Source organism: Coturnix japonica, chromosome 9 (assembly GCF_054131305.1).
Source record: "Coturnix japonica strain WE chromosome 9, WE-NBRP24, whole genome shotgun sequence".
Lineage (NCBI taxonomy): Eukaryota > Metazoa > Chordata > Aves > Galliformes > Phasianidae > Coturnix > Coturnix japonica.
Window position 1 is genome coordinate 29,387,162 of NC_140671.1, and position 19,420 is coordinate 29,406,581.

The window sequence follows — 19,420 nt, forward strand, 5'->3', positions numbered from 1 at the left end:
TGGGAGGAAATAAGGAACCCTGCACCCCCCTCTGACTGCATTAATCAGACACCACAGCATTTTTCAAATAGCCTGCCATTAATCACAACAACACATGGGAGCGAGAAAGAGATCAAAGAGGTGAGAGCCTGAAATTCGAGTTAGAGATTCTCTGGATTAAGGTAACAACAAGGCTAGGATCCAGCAATACACCACCCCAATCCAGCACTTCTGTATGGCCCCCTGCTCTTAGTGGAACAGGGCTGGTGTAGCCCAAGTGAGGATCCAGCCACATGGATTTATCCAAACCACAGATAACAGCAAAGCAGGGCTGGAATCTTCAGAGGGATGACATTTCCAGTAGCTCCTGCCTGTGGTTGAATATGGAAATTCCATCCTCTGAGGTCACCACCAATGGATGAGCACCATTGCAGCTTGAAAATGGTGGGGAAAAAAACACCCAGGCAATGGAAGTTATCCAGATAGCACCCAAAAAGGCTTAAAACAGACACCCCAATACCACCACCGGGGAGATTTTCAGTTGACTTTCATCAGGAAGGTTTCAGGAAGGCTGATAACCCCTTCCTTTGAGAAGAGGGCAGCTATGATCCTTCAATGCCAATACACAAGCCCTGAAGCCTTCTAATTCCTTCAATGCCTCATCCTTCTCAGCAGCAGGAGAAAGCTGATGCTCTCATGCTTTATAGCACCATTAGCAAGAGATGATCAAGCTTGTAACCCAGTTTCTCACAGAGATAACATTCCCATTGGTGTACATGAATAACAAGTGATGCCCAAAGGTAACCAGAGTGAGCTCCAGCACTCATTAACCTCATGTTGGCCCAGCACAGAGGCCATCTGAGCAGTAACCAAGAGCTTTGCTATCCAGACAACAAACAAACAGTAAAGTGACCACTAACCTGCAGATGCAAACCCTCCATCCTACAGAACTTCAGCTCTGCTGTTGGGAAAGCCTGGTTACCAACTACTGGGTCCTAAAAAACAGCAGGAAATTGGCTCTTTTGCACAAAATTAGGTACACCTGAAGGCCTCAAGCCTTTTAGTCTGCATTGATACTAACCTGGCTTGAGCATTAAGAACATCTACTGAACCAAAATCAGCTGTGTAATTAGTGAGCTCTATTTTAACAGTCACCACCTCCCTGGCTTTCTATGGAACCACAACTGAGGCTGTTGCAGCTTTCTCTGTCACCCTAGTAACAAAGCTGAAGTACCTGGTGTTAATTTTAATACATCAAATGGTATGAATAGCTATATAGGGCTATTCTATTTCTGTTTTGCTACTGTCACCCATTCAGAATGGTCTTCATTTCCTCCAATGCTCACCCGTGGGTGCAGGCTCCCTGTTTCTGCTGCATTTCACCACAGTGCTGATTTATAACCTGTGCTTATTTATAATGAGTTTTATATAGCAAACGAGCCATTTTGCTCCAATGTTTAATAGGCCGCCATTCAAGGGGAGTTTACATCTGCTGGGCCCTCTTCTACTGCATGAGGAAAAGCAGGCAATCCACTGCTAATCCGACATAAATACCCCTGGAGTCAGTCTGGAGCGGAGCATCAAAATCATTTACAAAAGTGGAAATTTGAATAGAGTCTAAAACCTCATAACCTGTCAGCTCCCAGCCAGGGAAAATCCTCATAGATCGGCTCTCCTTGCTTTTATTTGTCTGCAGCAGGCACAGCTGGGCTTTGCTCAGCTCCTCTGAGTTAATCAGATAGGTTGAGTCCCTGCAGGTTCCAGGTGTGAAGGGCTGATGCAGCGCAGTGCATTGGGGTGAATGCAGGAGCCATGAAAACAGGAGGTCTGGGGAGGGCACCTCACATAAAAGGAGCTTGAGAAGCCTGCTAGCAACCCTAACCTTCACCTTCAAGCCAAAGGCAGAAGCACGAGGTTGTGATATTTACCATAAAATCACTAAGATTGGAAAGGATCGTCCAGCCCAACCATCCACCTACCCGCTAAACCGCCTTGCTAACCAAGTAACTTTAGCCTGAAGCTGGAAACTTTTAGCTGGACTTTGTTTAGAATAAGGAATTATGAGTGGAAATAATCACTTTTTATAGACACCAAAATTAGTCGGTGCTTCTCCCAAGATGGCTTGGTTTATTGTTCCTGAAATATAAGTAAGCAAGCTCCTTCTCAGACGGACTCTTCATGGGTCCCATACAGAGGCCAGGCTGAAGATGTCAACATCTCAGTGGCCATATTCAATTAAGTGACTTTTTAGAGTTTAATTTGTCTGCCTCATATTTCTCCTTGCTTTGCCTGCCACAAACTGCCATTCCCATTGGGTGAGATTAGCTCACTTGGCCATTAAACCACGGTCTCAAGCGCATGGGTTTTATTTTGTTACAAACAACTCGCTCATACCAAACTCAGTCCTTCTGAGTCGCTGTATGTTCTAGGACTATAAATTTTACGGCTGCAAACAGAGGAGCACTGAAACCTCGCTTCTCACATCATTAATCTCCTCAGCTTCCAAACAGCAGAGTGTTGGTGTTGTCCAGCTGAGTTCTGAGCCTGGTACACTTGAACCTCAACACTAGAGGCCATGTCCAGCTTACTCCTGGCTGTTTCAACCCATCCTGCTCATTGTGCTGGTGAAGAACAGCCTCATGCTTGCACTGATGGCCAAACCTCCATGATTCAAGAGAACTGCAGCCTATCATAGAATCATGAAGGTTGGAAAAGACCATTAGGATCCCCAAGTCCATCAACCCATCCCCACTGTGCCCACTAGCAGCATCCAGAGCTAAAATATTCTGAACAAGGAGATGTTTTCCAACTATTAAGGTTGGAAAAGACCTCTAAGATCACCAAGTCCAACCATCAACTCATCAACCAGAAGCAGAATGGGTAGAAATAAAAGACACAATGATTCATCTCCTATTGAGATCGTAGGAATAAAACACAACAAACGGGAGGGGAAACAATAAAGTCGCAAATCCCAAAGCAAAATCTGACAAACATTTTTTTTTTTTTCAGTTCTATAACAAAATAAATTAACTCTGATTCACCAACAGTGAGACTTGGTTCAAATAACCCACAGGTACCGACATACACTGAATGTAACAACACTTGGAGATTCTGTTGCTGCAAGTCGTGCACAGAATAGCCCAATTTATTACAAATATTCACGCAGTAGAAAGTACAGTATAATAATACAGACTGGGATATAGGCCATGTGCCCTGACTACACCTACTCCACCAAAACCCAATGTAAACAGCCTAATCCTTGTTGGTAGGGTTTAATGATCTTCATGTGAGTTACATGCTTTGTGAAGCCCCAACAATCACTACTGTGGTGAACTGCTGTCTCATGTTTGCACACCTTCTGCTGTCCCTAGCGGTGTTGGTTCTCATTGTATGAAGGTATCTTCCATTCACTGCAGATGTTCAAGAGTATCTGGACTCCACTTGGGGCCCCGCTGCCATCTATTTATGAAACTGCTGAACAGCCACTTCATTAGTTAAGTTGTATCATTAAAAGGCCAAGTGTCTGTTGAAGGGAAAAACCCAATGAAATGACAATACCCACAACATGACACCTGAGAGGATGCTGTGTGTGTGTGTATGACGCAGCCCGGAGCCAAAATATATCTTACTAAAACATAAGAACATAACTGAGGGAGTTCATTGCTAGAACTGATGCCTATAAAAATAAAACTGCGCAGGCAGCGAGGTATTTGGCTTCATCACTAAGATCAGAGAGACATACTTAGGTTTAGGGAACCACCATATAACAGTTCAACCCTTGGATTCCCTTATATGCAAACAGGCATTGCTTGAGAATTCAACATGCTACTTGTCAAACATATCTCAGTCTGAACATGAGAGAGGGCCCTACACCATTTACAATAGTGTGAAAAACAGTTTTGGTGACAAATTCTCATCTCCTTCCTCCACAACGCATGGAACACAGACACTGTTTTACTTCCCCTCTCAATCCTTCATTTACAAACTTAAACACCCCGCAATCAGTCCCGAAGACGTGCTGATTACAAGTGTAATCGTGTGAAATAAAGTTACAACGAACGCCAAATCTCGGTGTGAGCATCTTGGTGAAGCACATATTAAATATTACAGAGTTTGTTTCTGAGTTATAAGTGTATTCTTTTCTCTTTAAGGTGAATGAACTGGTGCGGACCTCGAGAAGCAGCAGCCTCTGAAAGCAAAGCTGAAGTATCTGCAAAAGGAAAGGCTCTTTGCTTGTTTAAAAAGATGCCAACAGTTACATGAAGCAGTCTTCAAGAGTCAAAGTAAAGGTTTCTTCAGTCAGATATATGTTGTAAGGCTGTAACTCGTGTTCTTCCCTGCTGCAGTGCTGCAGATGATGCTACGCGCCCATTAACACGCCCATGAAATCGGATCCATTCTGAATGGTGATGGGAGCTCCAGCACTGTTGTCCACAAAGATGGAGGTGTACTGGCCAGCCTGCAGAGCGAGCAAGAGGGAAAGGAAAAGTCATAGAATCATAAAGGCTGGAAAAGACCATTAAGATTATCCAAGTCCAACCCCAGCCCACTCCCACCATGCCCATTGACCATGTCCCTCAGTGCCATGAATTGCTACCCCTTCCCTGCCACCAATTCTCTATGGCCACCCTGGGGGTGTCATTTAACTTCAATTAATCTCATTGAGAAGGCTAATAACTTTCCCACCTCCTGGTGAGAATTCAGCCTTGCCAGTAAATAACTGCAGACCAAATGTGATTCCCAGCCTGCAGAGCCCTACCTGCAGCTGCAGCAAGCCATGCACGTAGACAGTGAAGATCTTGCTGTTACTTTCCAAACCAGCAATGACTTCCAAAGACCTAAACAGTAGCAAAAGAACAATAAACACTTGAGGCGGTCACAACAACTGACCATCACAAATAATTCATACTCTTGATAGTCTGAAAAGAGCTGTCTGGATGCACTCTGCCAATAAAAGGTCATTTTCAAGGTATGAAAAGTCAGTTTGGACATAAAAAGACATGCAGACAGCCCAAATAGCCATCATGTTCCTTGCAGCAGCAAGATGTAGGTCGGCTGCTCCTCATGTCATCCTATGTTAATGAAGAACCACTCCTTGTGCACGACTCAGGATGGAAGGACGTGCCTGAGACAGCAACTCATCCACGTGAGCTGAGTTCCAAAGCAATGGGAAAGCACAGAGCTCCATGACTGGCTGGCTATTCTGAAATCTACCTAGCCACTATGAGCAGATCCAGTTGTTTTTCCAAACCAACCAACCTCTTCCCTCCCTTTTTTCCATGGAGGGGTGGAGACGAAACCTAGCAAGTGCAAACGTGCTGCTTCCACCACCCCCCCCCTGAAAGGAAATAATGTGCACAAAAGGTAGGGGCAATTTGGCCCAGAGAGAGCAAGCCACTTGGCACCACCTTGATTGAAGAGCTCCGTCTGTGTGTCATATCCTGCCAAAGCCTCACTTGGGTGGGAACTTCCCACCATTAATCTCTTCTACTCCAACTGCCTTCTGTGCTTCTCGGTTTCCATTTCTCTCAGCCGAAAGCCCTCAAGGCTCTTTCAGCTCCCTAAAATGAATGACTGCATACGTAGACATCCCCAGGAAATTCCACAAGCACGGGTAGCAGTTCGGCTCATGCCAGCAGAATGTCTGTCCAGACAGGTTCCCATCCCTCCACCCATCTTCCTTCCATCCCACCGACCAGTCACACTCTCACCCACTGCAGAAGAGAAATGTCTTTCACAGATCCAGTGCTCATCTCACTTTATAGACCCAAAGAATGACAAAGGTTAGAAAAGGTCTCTAAGATTCCCAAGACCAACCCCAACCCACCCCATCGTGCCCACGTCCCTCAGTGCCCATCTCCACATTAAAACACCTCCAGGGATGGAGACTTCCCCACCTCTCTGGGCAGCTGTGCCACTGCATCACTGCTCTTTCTGATCCATACAAGAGCTTCCTATTGATTAATTCTTCTGCATGCATTTATCAGAACAAGGAAGCTCTCCCAGAATCGCTGAGTGCCAACAGGCACCCCAGATTGCAAGCTCAGGCCAAGATCCATTCTTAACATGATCTGAAGGGTTTCTCATGAGGGCAAGACTGCAACCAGTCTGTCACTGCTTCAACTAAGTGCTACACCCATAAAAAAAGCTGTTACAGAACAATCTGCCAGGCTGAAGAGGTGTCATTTGCTTTAGCCAACAAGCTCCTTTACTTCTCACCAGGTCAATGGGCACACAGTTACTAATGAGAACTCCAACACCAGTCAAATCCCCAAATCCAGCCCCCACCAGAGACAGTGGCCACTCTACCCAAGCAGCACTGCCCTCTGCTGGGTGCATTTCAACCCAGCCCATGGGTTCTCAGCCTCCTTTCTCCAAGCAATGCGTGCCAAACTCATCCTGAGCAAGCTGACCTTCCAATGCAGGGCATTTACGTGCAACAGCTGAAAGGATGATATGTTCTGTCAACACACACAGTATTTATTCGTCTATTTAGAGTACTTGACACCATCCACCGAAACATTATGAATCAGGAAGGAAAAAGAAAAGCACAAAGCCTAAGGGCCAGATGGAATCCATCTATTCAGAAAAGTTCTATGAGTATCTATGGTTTAAAATTGCAGTCACTCACGTGTATCGGTGGCACAGAGATTCAATGCAGATCAACACTCGGACGTTATCTCTGGCTCGGAGCTGGACTTTGCTCTTCAACTCACTGTGATCTGTGGAAAGCAGTGAAATAAACACAAACATCCATCAAACAGCAACAATCACTTGCTGGCGTTTGGTTCAAAAGACGCAGTAACAGTGCGGCTTCTTAGGAAATCCCAAACAATTTAGGATATGGCACCAAAAGGAGAGCTCGTTTCAAAGGGCCGCCATCAACATCATCAGTAGCTCACAGTGGGCAGCACTCACCAATGTGGACGTTGGCTGAGAACTGGTAGATGCCAGACACGGGTGCTGTGAAACGCCCCGTTGCCAGGTTTAACCCCGTCCCACGGAGAAAAGCTCCTTTGGCCAAAGGCTGTAAAATAAACAGAGCAGATCTTGAATAAGTCCCCATCGGTCTCAGCAATTACATCTACAGAAGCACTTTACACGCATAAAACAGAGAAAAATCTGCAAAGCTGCTGCCATTTTCCCCCAGATTTTACCTTCCGGATGAGCTGTCTCTCAGTATTTGATGCCCACCAAAGGCAAATCAATCAATAGGGGATCTGAAGATATCCTTTTTTGCTCACTGCCCAACTCTTCTAACGTAACATGGCAAGGTGGTCAGAATTCAATCTCTGAGGCTCCTTCCAACCCAAAGCCATTCTATGACTCCAGTGACTCAGCCCAAGACTTAGACCTTTAACAGCAGTTCTGTTTGCATATCTCAGACTGAGCTCGCTCTATGCTTTGCTGGTTCTGCTGAACCACAACACTCTCCATTATACAAGTCAAGAGATCCCTACTAATACTACCCAAAAACTCTTAGATGGGACCAAGCAGACCCCCCAGGTATAAAAATCTGGAGTCTCATACACAGCTTTTGCAACACAAGTGCATAGGAAACAATCATATGGGTCTCTAGGGGTTTTCAACCCATCTCATGTAGAAGTCAGACAGCTCTGATGCTATTAAGAACAACTGTTTGGATTCTTACAGACTCCACATTTAGTTTCCAGCCTCGGATTCTACAGAATAGGCAAAAGCCCAGGGAAACAGCATGCAGATTCTCCTTTTGCAAGGGAGCAGTCTTAAGTCAAACTCACAGCAGATTATCCGACTTAGACTAAAATAAACTCCACAAGAAATGTTTATTGTTAGTTTTGGCCTGTCCGGTATGAGTTCGTTAGAGCTGGGGAGAAGCAGGAGGGGCTTCCATGGGCCAAGACAGCGCATTAGCCAGACTCTGCTTCCACCACAAGGGCGTTCTGTGCAGTGTAAATGCAATCCCATGAATGCTGTCTGGAGGGATTTGCCCTGCATTGGCCCTGAGGAACAGAAGAATACAAAAAAGGAACTCATTTTCTCTCTGTATATACACAGACAACCTAACAGCTAACCTAACAGCACAGACTACGTGACGAGATTGCTGCCATTCTTATGCTATCACCATACTGTCATTTTTGGTAATGCTATGTTTGATTTACATCAAGATCCAAGCCCCCTCTGTGCAAAACTGCATTGTTAATTCATTCCTTTCCTGTTACAGCTATTAGAGGAATCAGAGACTGAATTCCAAAACCACTGGATGGGCATGGAAGGCAATTGTAGGCACCAGTAAATTATCACTGATAAAACATTCCTGTTTCTTCACGCCTTCTGTGGCTTTGTTATTCTTTTGCTCATAGAAATAAGACAGCGCAAAGGGTTGGTTCTGAGAAGGGAGAGGTTTCTCTGGGCAAAAATATTCCATTAAACTCCATGCCAATTAGAGTTTGCTCTCGTATGTGCTGAGAAACTACTTGTGCACCAGTTATTTCAACAAGCAAACCCAAAGCAAACAAACAAGTGAGCATCCGGCCATGCTCTACAAACCAAGAGCAGCTTCCCTTCCTCAATCCATCTCTTATCCCTATGTCTCTCTCATTACACTCCAGTTCTTATTTCCTAGTTGAAGATAAGAACCACGCACAAGGTGCGTGAGATGTGAGCTTAGCTTACCAGTGATAAAGGCTGTGGAAAGTAGTGCACTGACTTTTGTTATTACAGTTAACCCAGCTGGTACAGCAACCACAGGTAGGCAGAGATGTACAGGAAGGCTGTATCACTTTTAGTTCCAAATATGAAGGAAATCATGAGACTGAGAGGAATGGAACGCTCTTAGGATGAGAAAAATACCATGCTATCTGAATGCCCAGTGTTGGAGCAACACAACACCCTAATGACAAAGAATAGGAGTGCAAAGAGCAGGACTGCTGGTCCCTCTCTCAGTGTTCTTTTCCACTTAACTCAGGACACCTTGGGTAAGTTCCAAAGAGTTAGATTCAGCTTCCTATCATCTCACTGGGAAGTATCACACCGTTGGCTTCTTCACACTATTAAACCGACAGGGTGGAGGGAGGGGAATTCTCTCCTCTTGGACTGTCGAAAGACAATGTTTTCATCTTTGTGGGAGCAACCACCGTCTCCCTCCCAGTCGAATTCCCCTATATCACAACACAAGCTAAAACCAGATACTTCTTGTCCCGGAGCTGAAATGAAAGGCTGGCATCCAGAGCCCTGCCAGCCCTCCCACATCAGCTTCAGGGCCAGAAGCAATTAGAAAGGAGCTAGGCATACGATAACAAAGCATGGGAAGTGTCAGCCTACGCACTGATCGCTGAGATGTCTTTATTCACATTTTCCCTCCTAATTAATGAGGCAGCAGATCTCTCTAGCCCTGCCCACACTTCAAGTACAATCTTGCCTCTGTGCCAGCACCCACAGTGCTGTCAAACCAGGCTTCCGCAAGAGTATTTGGGAAAGATCCAGGAAAGCACCCAGAGCAAAACCTCTGCCTCCAGTCCTGCTGCTGCGAGAAGTCCCAGCAGCAAAACCACTCCATAGGAAAGGATGTGCTGGATGGGATTCTTCAGAGATGAAACAGGGCAGTGGGGAAGAAAGCTTTCTTACTACAAAGGCAGGTTTTAGCTATTACTCTGACATTTGTTAGTCTTCTGTCAAACAATATGTAAAGAATTTTAGCACTGAGACTGAATCATATGACAAAAGGATGACTCCTACTCTGGGCTCACATATCCATCACCTGTGACTGCTCTGTGCTTCTGACTCTTCTCTACATCTGAAGGTCAGTCTGGAATAAAATAAGGATTGCAGTGATAAAAAGAACAGGTCCCTCAGATCAATGCCAAATGTGGACAAGTCTTTATCATTAACCAAAATAGAAGCTGACTGCTGCAGGACAGCCATCTGCACAGACTGCTAGAACTTCAGTAAGAACTGTCTCAAGATACAACTGGGCTACAAGACAGAAAGAAAGCCTTGATTTTGTTTGGAAGGAGAAAACTTAAAGCTAACTGCCCACCCTACTGCAGTTGAGCTTTAGGGCTGTAATCACCACATGAGATTCAACTTCTCAGTCACAAACAAGGCAATGCAATGTTCATGGGCATCCAGTCTTGCCTTTCAGGAAACACATGGCAGCCCTGCAGACCAGGGGAACTACAGCTCATCTACACACAGTGGCTGTTGTGTTGCACAGGTTCAGTCTGTAATCTCTTCTCACCGACTGGAAGTTCTGAAGTTCTACCAGGGTCTTTTTATCTACGACGACTTGTCCTTTTAGCTTGCAGTGGAACGCCTCCTCTACGCGTCTGTAGGGTGAAACTTCCTCCAAGGAGAGCAGGAGTGGAGGCAGTTGGCTGGGATGTGCTGAAATTGCCAAGGATGCCCGACGCTCAATGGCTTCTGAGGAGAAAGAAAGCACAGGGGGAAATCAAAGGCTTAATTTAAGAGCTTGGCCTATGAAGCCATCAGCTGTGTGGTTAGACTTCTCTACGCTCAACTCTTCAACTTGAACTGAACCATAGCATCACCCAGGTTGGAAAAGACCTCTAGGATCCCCAAGTCCAACCTCAACCCATCCTCATCATTCCCACCGACCACGTCCCACTGTGCCACATCTCTATGTCTCTGGAACACCCCCAGGGATGGGGACTTCACCACTTCCCTGGGCAAACTTCTGATGGTCAGCTAGAGCTAAACATTTGCAAAACCACTTATTTATTTGCTGCAGTGTTTACCAAAAGAAACAAATCACAACAGCTCAAAACAAAGCCTTTACCTTTTAATATCTCCTTAAACTCCTGCAACAGGACTTCGCGGGTGACTTCAGCACCAGGTGCTCCTGGGGGACCCTGGGGACCTGGGGGCCCTGGAGGCCCAACAAGACCACGCTAAGGAAGGAACCAAAGGAAAGCACAAGAATTAGAACCAGGCCATTGCATTTGGGCAGACGACAAGCTCTCCCAGCTGTGAACCAGGAAAACTACACAGATCTTGAAACTGGCAGTAGGAACATGAATCAGTCTTGTCAGTGCTGTTTCCATGTGTATCATTCCCTTGGAGTTTCATCAGTGCATGAAAGCACTCCTGCTATCAGCTGATTGAAAGGTAAAAGGAAGGCATTTAAAACATATCCAATATTTGACTAAGCAGCAGACGAGAAGTACGCACAGATGAGCAGTAATTCATTAAATTGCAATAAGTCATTTTTCCATGCCTTGGTTAGTAAATCCTTTAAGACATTTGCACTTCATCTAGTGGAAGAAAAATGTTAACTTTATTTCTACTGAGCAGAAAAAGAAAAGAGAAAGGCTCAGCCCAAGAAACAGCTGGTTCAAACCAAAGCAAGCACTGACAGTAGAGTTCACATACACTCATCTTACAAAGCATACAGCACTTAATGCCTCAAACTTCTCCAAAATACCTTGAGAAACTTAAAGAGGGGGGGAAAAAAAGGAAACACAGCAAAAGCTGGAGCACACAGAACACCTTGAGTAACAGCAGTGGGAAGGGAAGACATGGTGCACGTTTGTGAGCTGATGGCAGTGCAGGGACCTACTAATTTCTTGTCTTTGCCTTTGCATTTCCTTTTAGAGGTGTTGCCATCATCTGGGCGGTGGACAAAGGAGATCCAGGTCCGCCGTGGGTCTGTGATTCGAGGGTCCGGAGATTCGAGGATCTGAAGAGAAATGAGAGCAAACACTGATGAAATTGGCTTAATTTGGCCAATTCAGGTACTCCGAGAATGGGAAGTATCCAGACCAGACAGATATCTACCATCTAAGCCAAATCTCTGATCCAAACATACCACATTTGAGAGGAAAAAAGGTTCAAGGAACGCCAAGGGAAGCTCAATTTGAGGAGAAAACACCACAATCTGTATGATTCGCCTTGAAAAATCCATGCAAAATCAGTAGGGATGGAGGTAAATCTGAGCTTCCTGCTAGAGCTCCAGTGGGAGGATATACAGAATGCTGGTGCTTCAAAGCTGAGCCTGGAAAGCTCCCTCCCGGCTCTAGGCCAAGACAAGGAGATTCCCAACCGTTTTGCCATATTGGTAATGTATTCCCCACTGTAATTAATCAGAGTTACAGTTAAACAGTCTCCCTAGCATGCTCCAATTGAGCGTGCATCTCAAAACAAGCAGAACAAGCTATCGATACCCATCTAGTTCATTATTTCTGTACCCAAATTAGTCTCCAACAGACTTTCTATGTTTGTAACAACATTGACAGCCAGCTGGCGATTGCACATTTTGTTAAGGGGTACCAGCAAGTTCCTCTTATTCATCTTCACTATTTCTACTTACAGCACACATTGGCTTTTTCAATTACTTTTCACATTTCCCCTAAATTGCAACTCCCCCCCCCCTCCCCAGAAAACAGCCATGGCACTCCCCAGTTTCTCCTTCACAGGGATGACTGACAGTTAAAATCAATGTTCCATCCTTGTGGTATTATTATTTAATTACTACGGCATGCATGAGCAATCCCAGCAATAAGCATGCAAGCCTCTATTTTTCTTGGCAGCGGCCGCCTGCAGCAGCCAGAGACCTCGCAGCCAAACTCAGGTATCAGTCAGGGCTGGGAACAGCCCTGGAATCCCAGCAGAGGGGACCTGTCCCTCCTGGGCTGCTGTTTGCAGAGCAAAGTTTTCAGGAATCCAAAGGAATTCTCATGGTAAGTGCAGCGGAATCAGCTTAGTCCTTATCGCTTTAAGCAGCGCCTCTAAAAACAACTGAAGCGCTGCCAGCAATTTTTAATCAACTTTCAATCAGTTCTTTTTAAACACAGCTTTGGAATCTGAATACAACAGCAATGATCACTTAGGAATGATTGTGTGACCCCAACAGGAGCTCCAGATGCCTCGCTCAGAACAGAAGAGCAGCTGAGCTGTCATTGGGGCTGCAGTGCACAGGCAGAACCTGTACTTCTTTCTGGCTCTGACTTCCAGGAGTTCAGCCAGCCAGTATGGAAGGAATAACAAGCAGAACTTACAGCCAAGGAGTGGAGATCCTGAGGAATATCTAAACTGTATCTGAACATCCCTAGAATTCAGGGAAGTTGGGATCTGGTCTTCACCGTTGCTGCAGACCAAAGTGAAATGGGCTGAAGTTGTTTTCAGGATGAATAGAAGGGAACACCATGAGCAAGACACACATCCATACATACATCCACATATCTGAAAGCATCTCCAAGAGTTCTCAGGCAAACCTCTGCATTTCTCAGGATGGAAGAGGATGGAAAAGAAGCAAGAGAAGGTTGTAGGTCTTTGAGGATAGCACCGTTTCCATTGCAATGAGCCAGAGGTGATCTCCAAGGATATACACCCAACCATTCTGGCCTTCACTCTTCACACCTGAAGTCAGTGCACTGGAAGTTGTCAATGCATTTACCAACCTGGGATGGAATTCCACTTAGCAATTCTTTGCTAATTAAGCAGCTGCCAGAACTACAACGACCTGACTTGGCATTTCAAGTAAGTTAATCCACAAATGTATATGTTATACATCCGATAGACCCCAACAAGAGCACTGTCAGCTTCACTATGAACCAGTCAACCACTGATTTCCTCCAGTAGCCTGTTTTAGTTGGACCTGGTTAAAAAGTGACAAATCCCATTTGTAAGCACAAAAAACCCTGTGTTGGCCACTGCTGAGCCATGATTGTGCACATCCCTGGTTATTAATGAGATGTAAAACCAAGGTCCTGACTACTTGTGGTTTTCAAAAGATCTCTCAAGAACTTTCCTGAGAGCAGAAGCGTTAGGTTCAGTAGCTCAGCCAAATCCCAATTGGGATCAGGTTATCTACATCCCCACTGTGTTCTGTGATAAAAAGGAATCTTTATTTCTTTCAATCTTACAAAGCTCCTCCTCTCCCCTTAAGCACCCCATAAATGCAATGAATCCAATGGAGCAGTGACTGTTAAAACTGTACAGGTGGTAGAGAACCCTTCCCCTATGCTTTGGAGTGCCTCAGAGTGGTGCTTTCAGAGGAAATCATATTTCAAGGACTCTTTGTCCACATAAAGCAGGTAACTGAACTGAAAAACATTACATCATCAGAAATCCCATTGAAGGTAAAATCCCACTGACCTCCAATCATCCCTGTAATTTCATAAGGATGGCTGCTTTGCATGTCCCCAAGGATGGAGACTCAACAGCCTTTCTACTTACCCTTCTCCAGTGACTGATGGCTCTCACAGTAAAGATGGATATTTTTTCTTACATTTAAGTGGGATTCCTGTATTTCAGTTTGTAACCAACGCCTCTCCTCCTTCCACCGACCACTCGCTCCATCTCCATCATCCCCTCTACTTCAGCATGAATGCACTCATAGTCAGCACGTTACCTGGATGCTCCACCAGGCAATACTTAGCCCAGCTCTCTCTCTCTCTCTATATATATATATATATATCTATATATCATCTATATATCAGTGGCTCATGCACTGATGGTGCTGACACTTCACTCCTGCTCTGACAAACCTACCAGCTGCCCATGGAGCCTTCCAAGGTAAACACAGCCTTCATTTTTAAAGCACATGGTCCCCCCAAAAAATAAAAGGATTCCATCTTTCCTGTTATGTAGTGCAGGGAAATAGGACAGTGCTGTTGTTCCTGTGCATCCCTTCACCAAGCAGAAATGCTCACGGCACTGCTGCCAGGGCTCAGGGACACAGTCACTCCCACAATGTTCAGAAGCAATACTTGAGCCTTGGAGAGATTCCAAGCAGAAAACCACATTGCAGAATTGGGGGAGTGTGTATCAAGCAGAGTTCACAAGCATTAACAGCAGAGATTTGGGTTAGTCCCATCCTTATGAAACAGAACCTGCCAGCGCTGAGCTCTGCAGCTCTCACAGTGCCAAACCTTTGCCATGGATATTTTAAAGCACAGCATTTCAACACAGAAACTGCAGCTTCCAACCCATGTCTGCGTTAATGAACATCCCTGACTGGGTTTCTTCCAGCAGTAACGTATGTGTGACTCTATCAGCATAAACCGGACCCTGCTTCTGCCATCAGAATATATTCTGCTTCTGGTCCAGTGTATTTCACCACAAGCAAAATGAATTCCAAAACAGACTGGAATGTGTTTGAATCAGATCGATATCTGCCTCCTGTGCAGAAGGAGGATGAAGCAGTTGTAGAGAAAGTGCAAGAAAGCAACTGAATGTAAGTGCCTCCAGAACTCAGCATGTATACAAGCTGTCCTGACAAAGCCCTGCAACAGACAACAAAAACGAGCACTGCCTGCAGTCCCCTAATGATCACTCCAAGTGCAGCAGCCAGCTTTTCTTATACAGAGGACTGTTCCCAGACTTGCCCAACCTTAACCAATTACTCTCACAATAGCACTGAATGGGGACGTTTAGAATGTCAGACCGATTGTTCCAAAGTGCCCCCCCCCCCTCCTCCATGCCCCAATTTTTGACAGGTTGTTCCTCAATTGCTATAGTGACTGCCACCCCTAATGCTTGTGATCAAAGTCGTGTTCTAAAGGTCACCAGGGACATTTCTGTATGAGCAGAGAGGGGTTAGGGGCAGTGTGACAGGGGACACTCCCTCTGGTCTCAATGTTGCAACCTCCCATTCCATCCCACTCCTAACCCTAGGACCTGAACTCCCCTCCTACTCCCATGCAGACTTTCATCCTGCAGCCTGGGCTGACCCCCCCAGCACTGAACTGCAGGATCCTGCCCATCAGAAGTCACTGCACACAGCCTTATGTTTGTCACTGGGATCCTGAATCCCCCCCTGCCAGAGCTGCAATCACCCCCAACACACACCAATGTGTTTCCCACCTGTAACTTTCAACCACAACTCTCAATGGCAATGCTGAGAAAGCTCAGGTGTTGGAATTGCTAGGAAACAAATTGTGCAAAGAGGAGAAAACTCTCTTTAAAGTGGAAGATGAACCAGCATCATATTGCTGCCAAAATGAGTTCAACCAAGGGCTGATAATGTACCACCTACCTTGGGATGCCCGTGCAGCTCCTCGCTGTTGGATAGGGTGGCATTGAAAGGCTCTGTGTACTGATTGGGTTCTTTCTTCATCTTTCTCTCTTTCTTTGCTGCCGTGACTCTGAAGAAGCAGAACTGGTGGCAAAGCAAAGTGGCCACAAACACCCAGGTGCAGCCCTTCATTTTGCAAAGGGAGGGGCCAAGTCAGGAAGGGCACTCTCCAAGCACAAAAACCTTCACCACCAATAAGAGGTACAGACACAGACTTCTCTCTAGAAAAGCAATAATATAAAATACAAAGGTTAGAATTACTAAAGACAATCCTCTGGGCTATGCAGTGCCAAACGAGCAGCATGCATGGACGTGCTGGGTTGCTGGAGAGAGCTCTGTTCAAGCAGGACACATTGAAATGGTATAGATAAACTTGTCTGCAAATCTGGCTTCACTCGAAGGCAGAGGTAAGTCCATTCAGGCTCCTGAAGCTTACATAAATACAAGGGGCCCTGGGAAGCCCTGCCACCCACCTTGCAGTGTCGCTCCCCCTCCTCACCCCCCCCTTACCCCCCACACAATAAGTCTTCAGCCTCGATTAAAACGCACTTAGCTATGAAACCCAGAGAAGTCAGATTGCTCAGGGCAACAGTTGCTCAGGTCGGAGCTGCAGACACAAACTCATTAGGAGGGGGCTGTTTGGTTGCTCCTCTTCAGGAAAAGGCTTCACTTTCTGTCATTTAAGGTGCTGTGTTCATTGCAAAGCAGGCACAACGAGGTCCCATCCATCCTCCTTTGAAGGGCACCTATGACAAGTCCTCATCCTGTCCTGGCAGGGAGCTGCCACAGTCACCACTCTTCTGCAGAGGCTGAGAGCATCCCTGCCAAGTGCTCAGCCTTCTAGGGACAAAGTCAGTTCCTCACCGATCACACAGTTAAACCAGGGATAAATAAAGAAGCTGAGGGTGTACCTCGGTCCATGAGGAGCAGATAAAGTTTTCCTGAGTTTAGGTTTCTCTCCCTCTTTAGCTGGATTTGCCTTCACTTTAATGAGACGATGAGCAGTGAGTCCTGATGGCAGCTGTTAGGATGCAGAAATGGTGTCACACCTGGCAGGATTTCAGGTACCTCCAAGCGTTGATCACTGATGTGTCCACGCTGCTCCTTTCCCAGGCTGAAAACTGGCAAAGCCCTCCTCAGCTCTTGCTCTACCTCAGCAAATAAGCATTTCTTTCCTGAACGAGTTTCCATCAACTTGAAGGGGAAAAAAAAAGAGAAAAAAAAAAGAGGAGGAGGGATCACATTCTAATGAGCTGTCAAGCCTATTCTCTTCACATTCCTATTAGACTCACTGATAAGTGGAGCTGGCCTGTGTGCCAGGCAGATTTAAATCAGTGCCCGCTCCCTGCTCCCTCCCCTCAGCCCTGCTCTGTACCTCCCCTTCATTATCTCTGAGGAATCACCATCTTTCTGGGAAGCCTTGGAGCTCTACACGAGTGCATGGCAGTGCTTAAAAGCTGTGGCTTGAGATAGGCACTGAGTATCACAGCAGCAGATGCTTTGCCCTTTGCTGGGTGAGCTGTGCTTCCCCTGAGTCCCATAGTAGAATAGTTCAATGGGGGCTTTCTGTTGTATTCAAAGAACTGGGGGATGAGCTCTTCATTAAAATGAACAGAAAACCAAAAGGAGAAACACATCTACAAAGGTTTCACATGGAAGGTATCTGGCCAAGCTGCTAAGCTTTGCTACTTGCTTGAAGCTGAGAACAAACAGCCTGTTTCTCTCTGTAACACCAGGATGCACAAATTCATCTCAGCTTGTACTTGTGTCACACAAGAATGACAAAATGTGATGCCAGGAAGCAGCAGGCCGGCTTTAAAACCTCCTTATCGTGCCTCCTGTTACCCAGGTACAACAATATAGCTCATCATCAGCCTTTAAGAGCCACCCATCAGCTCTTCTATCTCAGAGAAACCAGGGTATCAACCATCCCAGCACAAAAAGCCAAGAAATCTTCAGTAGAAAGAAGGAAGGAAAGTGAAGTTTGGTTAAGAGTGAGAGCCAGAAGGGGTGCTGGAGAGAAGCTAAATAGTTAACAGCATCTCACCCCTCCCCCAAGCAGCTCACATTCCATCAAAACTACGTGGCAGACTTTATTTGTTAATAATATTTAACTTTCTTTGGCGCCTTCTCATACTTAAGGCTCTCTTTTTTTTTTCTTTTTCAGGTTAGTTGTAGACAAGCCATGAATTTGTAAAAGTGCACTTGATGACACATTAATAGGACAATCTGTCATATCGCAGCTAAACAGCCTGACAGATCCACACACCAGGGCATGAAATGACATTCAGAGTTGGAATGGGGAAATCACTTCTTGGTCTGCTGGTGCCGTCTGCCCTGCAACATCCCCATTCTCATGCCAAGAGCTCAATGCCAAGGCTGTATCCTCAGATTTGGGGCAGGCACAGCTCTTAAGTCCACCACAGCAAACCTCCCTTGTGGTTTTCTTAGGGCTGCAACAAGTGTTGGTGCTTTCTTTGCCTCCCCTTCAACTTTAAATTCATTGCATTGCTTGTATGACAACTGCACACCTTGCTGTGCTTATATCCCAGCTGCAACAGTTCCAAAGCATCTGAGCACCTAGAAGAGCGTGGAACCTCTGTCTGAAAAAAAAGATAATAGGAATAAGTTGCTCAAAAGTGCACCATTCCACATTAATTGGAGTAATTCAGAGTACACCATCAGTTCTGCATGAGGAGGGACCTCAAGCAAATAAAGGAGCCATGCAGCAAGCCAAAAGCCATTTGTAAATGCTGTATGAACTGTGCATAAAGATGGAAAGGAAGCTGAAAAGTCAGGCAAGAAACTTGTTACTACACCCCTCATCTCCACTTACACAATCTGCCTTTTACTCACAGTAATCCCATATTCCCTGATTACAACAACACACAAAAAGCCAGGATTATCTGCGTTGCACCCAGTGTAGTTATAAGGAATAACACCTAAGACTTGGAGTTTTGAAGCCAACACAGAAAGCACGTTACCTTCTCATTGACACCCACATCTGCTTCATAAGCAGATCAAAACCTGCAGTGCTCCTATGGTAGATCCCTCAGGTGTGAATCTGCAGCTTCCCAGTGCCAACCTGCTATAAACTCAAGTTGAGTGGGACAATATACAACAGCTGTTAGAACAAACCGAAATACAACAGCAGACACAAGAGCTGCTTTGGAATGAAAACACAGCATCTCAGATTTGCTTCCTTCTGCAAAACACTCCATCCAAGCTGCCTGCACTGTGATCCAGAGCACCTCTTTGCTTAGATCTCTGTGTGCTTCCCACCACCACGTGCAGTCCCAGCCATTCAGCTGCCTCTCACCCTAAAGCAGATGGAATTACCACCCCACCTGGTGGCAAGCCCATAGAAAAGACGAGTTGCTATTGCTAGAAGAGCCCAAAGGAACCAGACTTCCTCCCTTCTGGGCT

The 19,420-nt window shown here is 45.7% G+C and overlaps 1 protein-coding gene across 6 annotated transcripts; it reads right to left on the reverse strand.

Moving 5' to 3' along the window:
- Positions 1 to 2,961: 2,961 nt before the first annotated feature.
- Positions 2,962 to 19,035, reverse strand: C1QTNF12 (C1q and TNF related 12). 6 transcript variants are annotated; one of them, XM_085509838.1, is made up of 11 exons: positions 18,979 to 19,035; positions 18,526 to 18,597; positions 16,544 to 17,188; positions 15,956 to 16,215; positions 11,537 to 11,656; positions 10,757 to 10,868; positions 10,199 to 10,380; positions 6,898 to 7,006; positions 6,611 to 6,701; positions 4,739 to 4,817; positions 2,962 to 4,438 (listed from the first exon to the last, which is right to left on the reverse strand). In XM_085509838.1, exons 4-11 carry the CDS (start codon positions 16,124 to 16,126, stop codon positions 4,340 to 4,342), a joined length of 963 nt encoding a protein of 320 aa, XP_085365964.1. In that variant the 5' UTR covers positions 16,127 to 16,215; positions 16,544 to 17,188; positions 18,526 to 18,597; positions 18,979 to 19,035; the 3' UTR covers positions 2,962 to 4,339. The 6 variants fall into 6 exon arrangements, 5 of the variants coding, with proteins under 5 accessions (XP_085365964.1, XP_032304640.1, XP_085365965.1 ...); XM_032448749.2 differs by lacking the exon at positions 18,979 to 19,035 and having other exon boundaries at positions 18,526 to 18,937; XM_085509839.1 differs by lacking the exons at positions 4,739 to 4,817; positions 18,979 to 19,035 and having other exon boundaries at positions 18,264 to 18,940.
- Between the last annotated feature and the right edge of the window lie 385 nt (positions 19,036 to 19,420).

What these genes read in the sequence shown, in the direction of transcription:
- C1QTNF12 (XM_085509838.1), bottom strand. Translation starts at nt 16,126, where the DNA reads ATGAAGGGCTGCACCTGGGTGTTTGTGGCCACTTTGCTTTGCCACCAG. An exon ending in AGCTGCACGGGCATCCCAAG is followed by an intron (nt 11,657 to 15,955) that starts GTAGGTGGTACA and finishes ATTTCTCTTCAG; the next exon opens with ATCCTCGAATCTCCGGACCC. An exon ending in AACTTCAGAACTTCCAGTCG is followed by an intron (nt 7,007 to 10,198) that starts GTGAGAAGAGAT and finishes TTTATTTTACAG; the next exon opens with CCTTTGGCCAAAGGAGCTTT.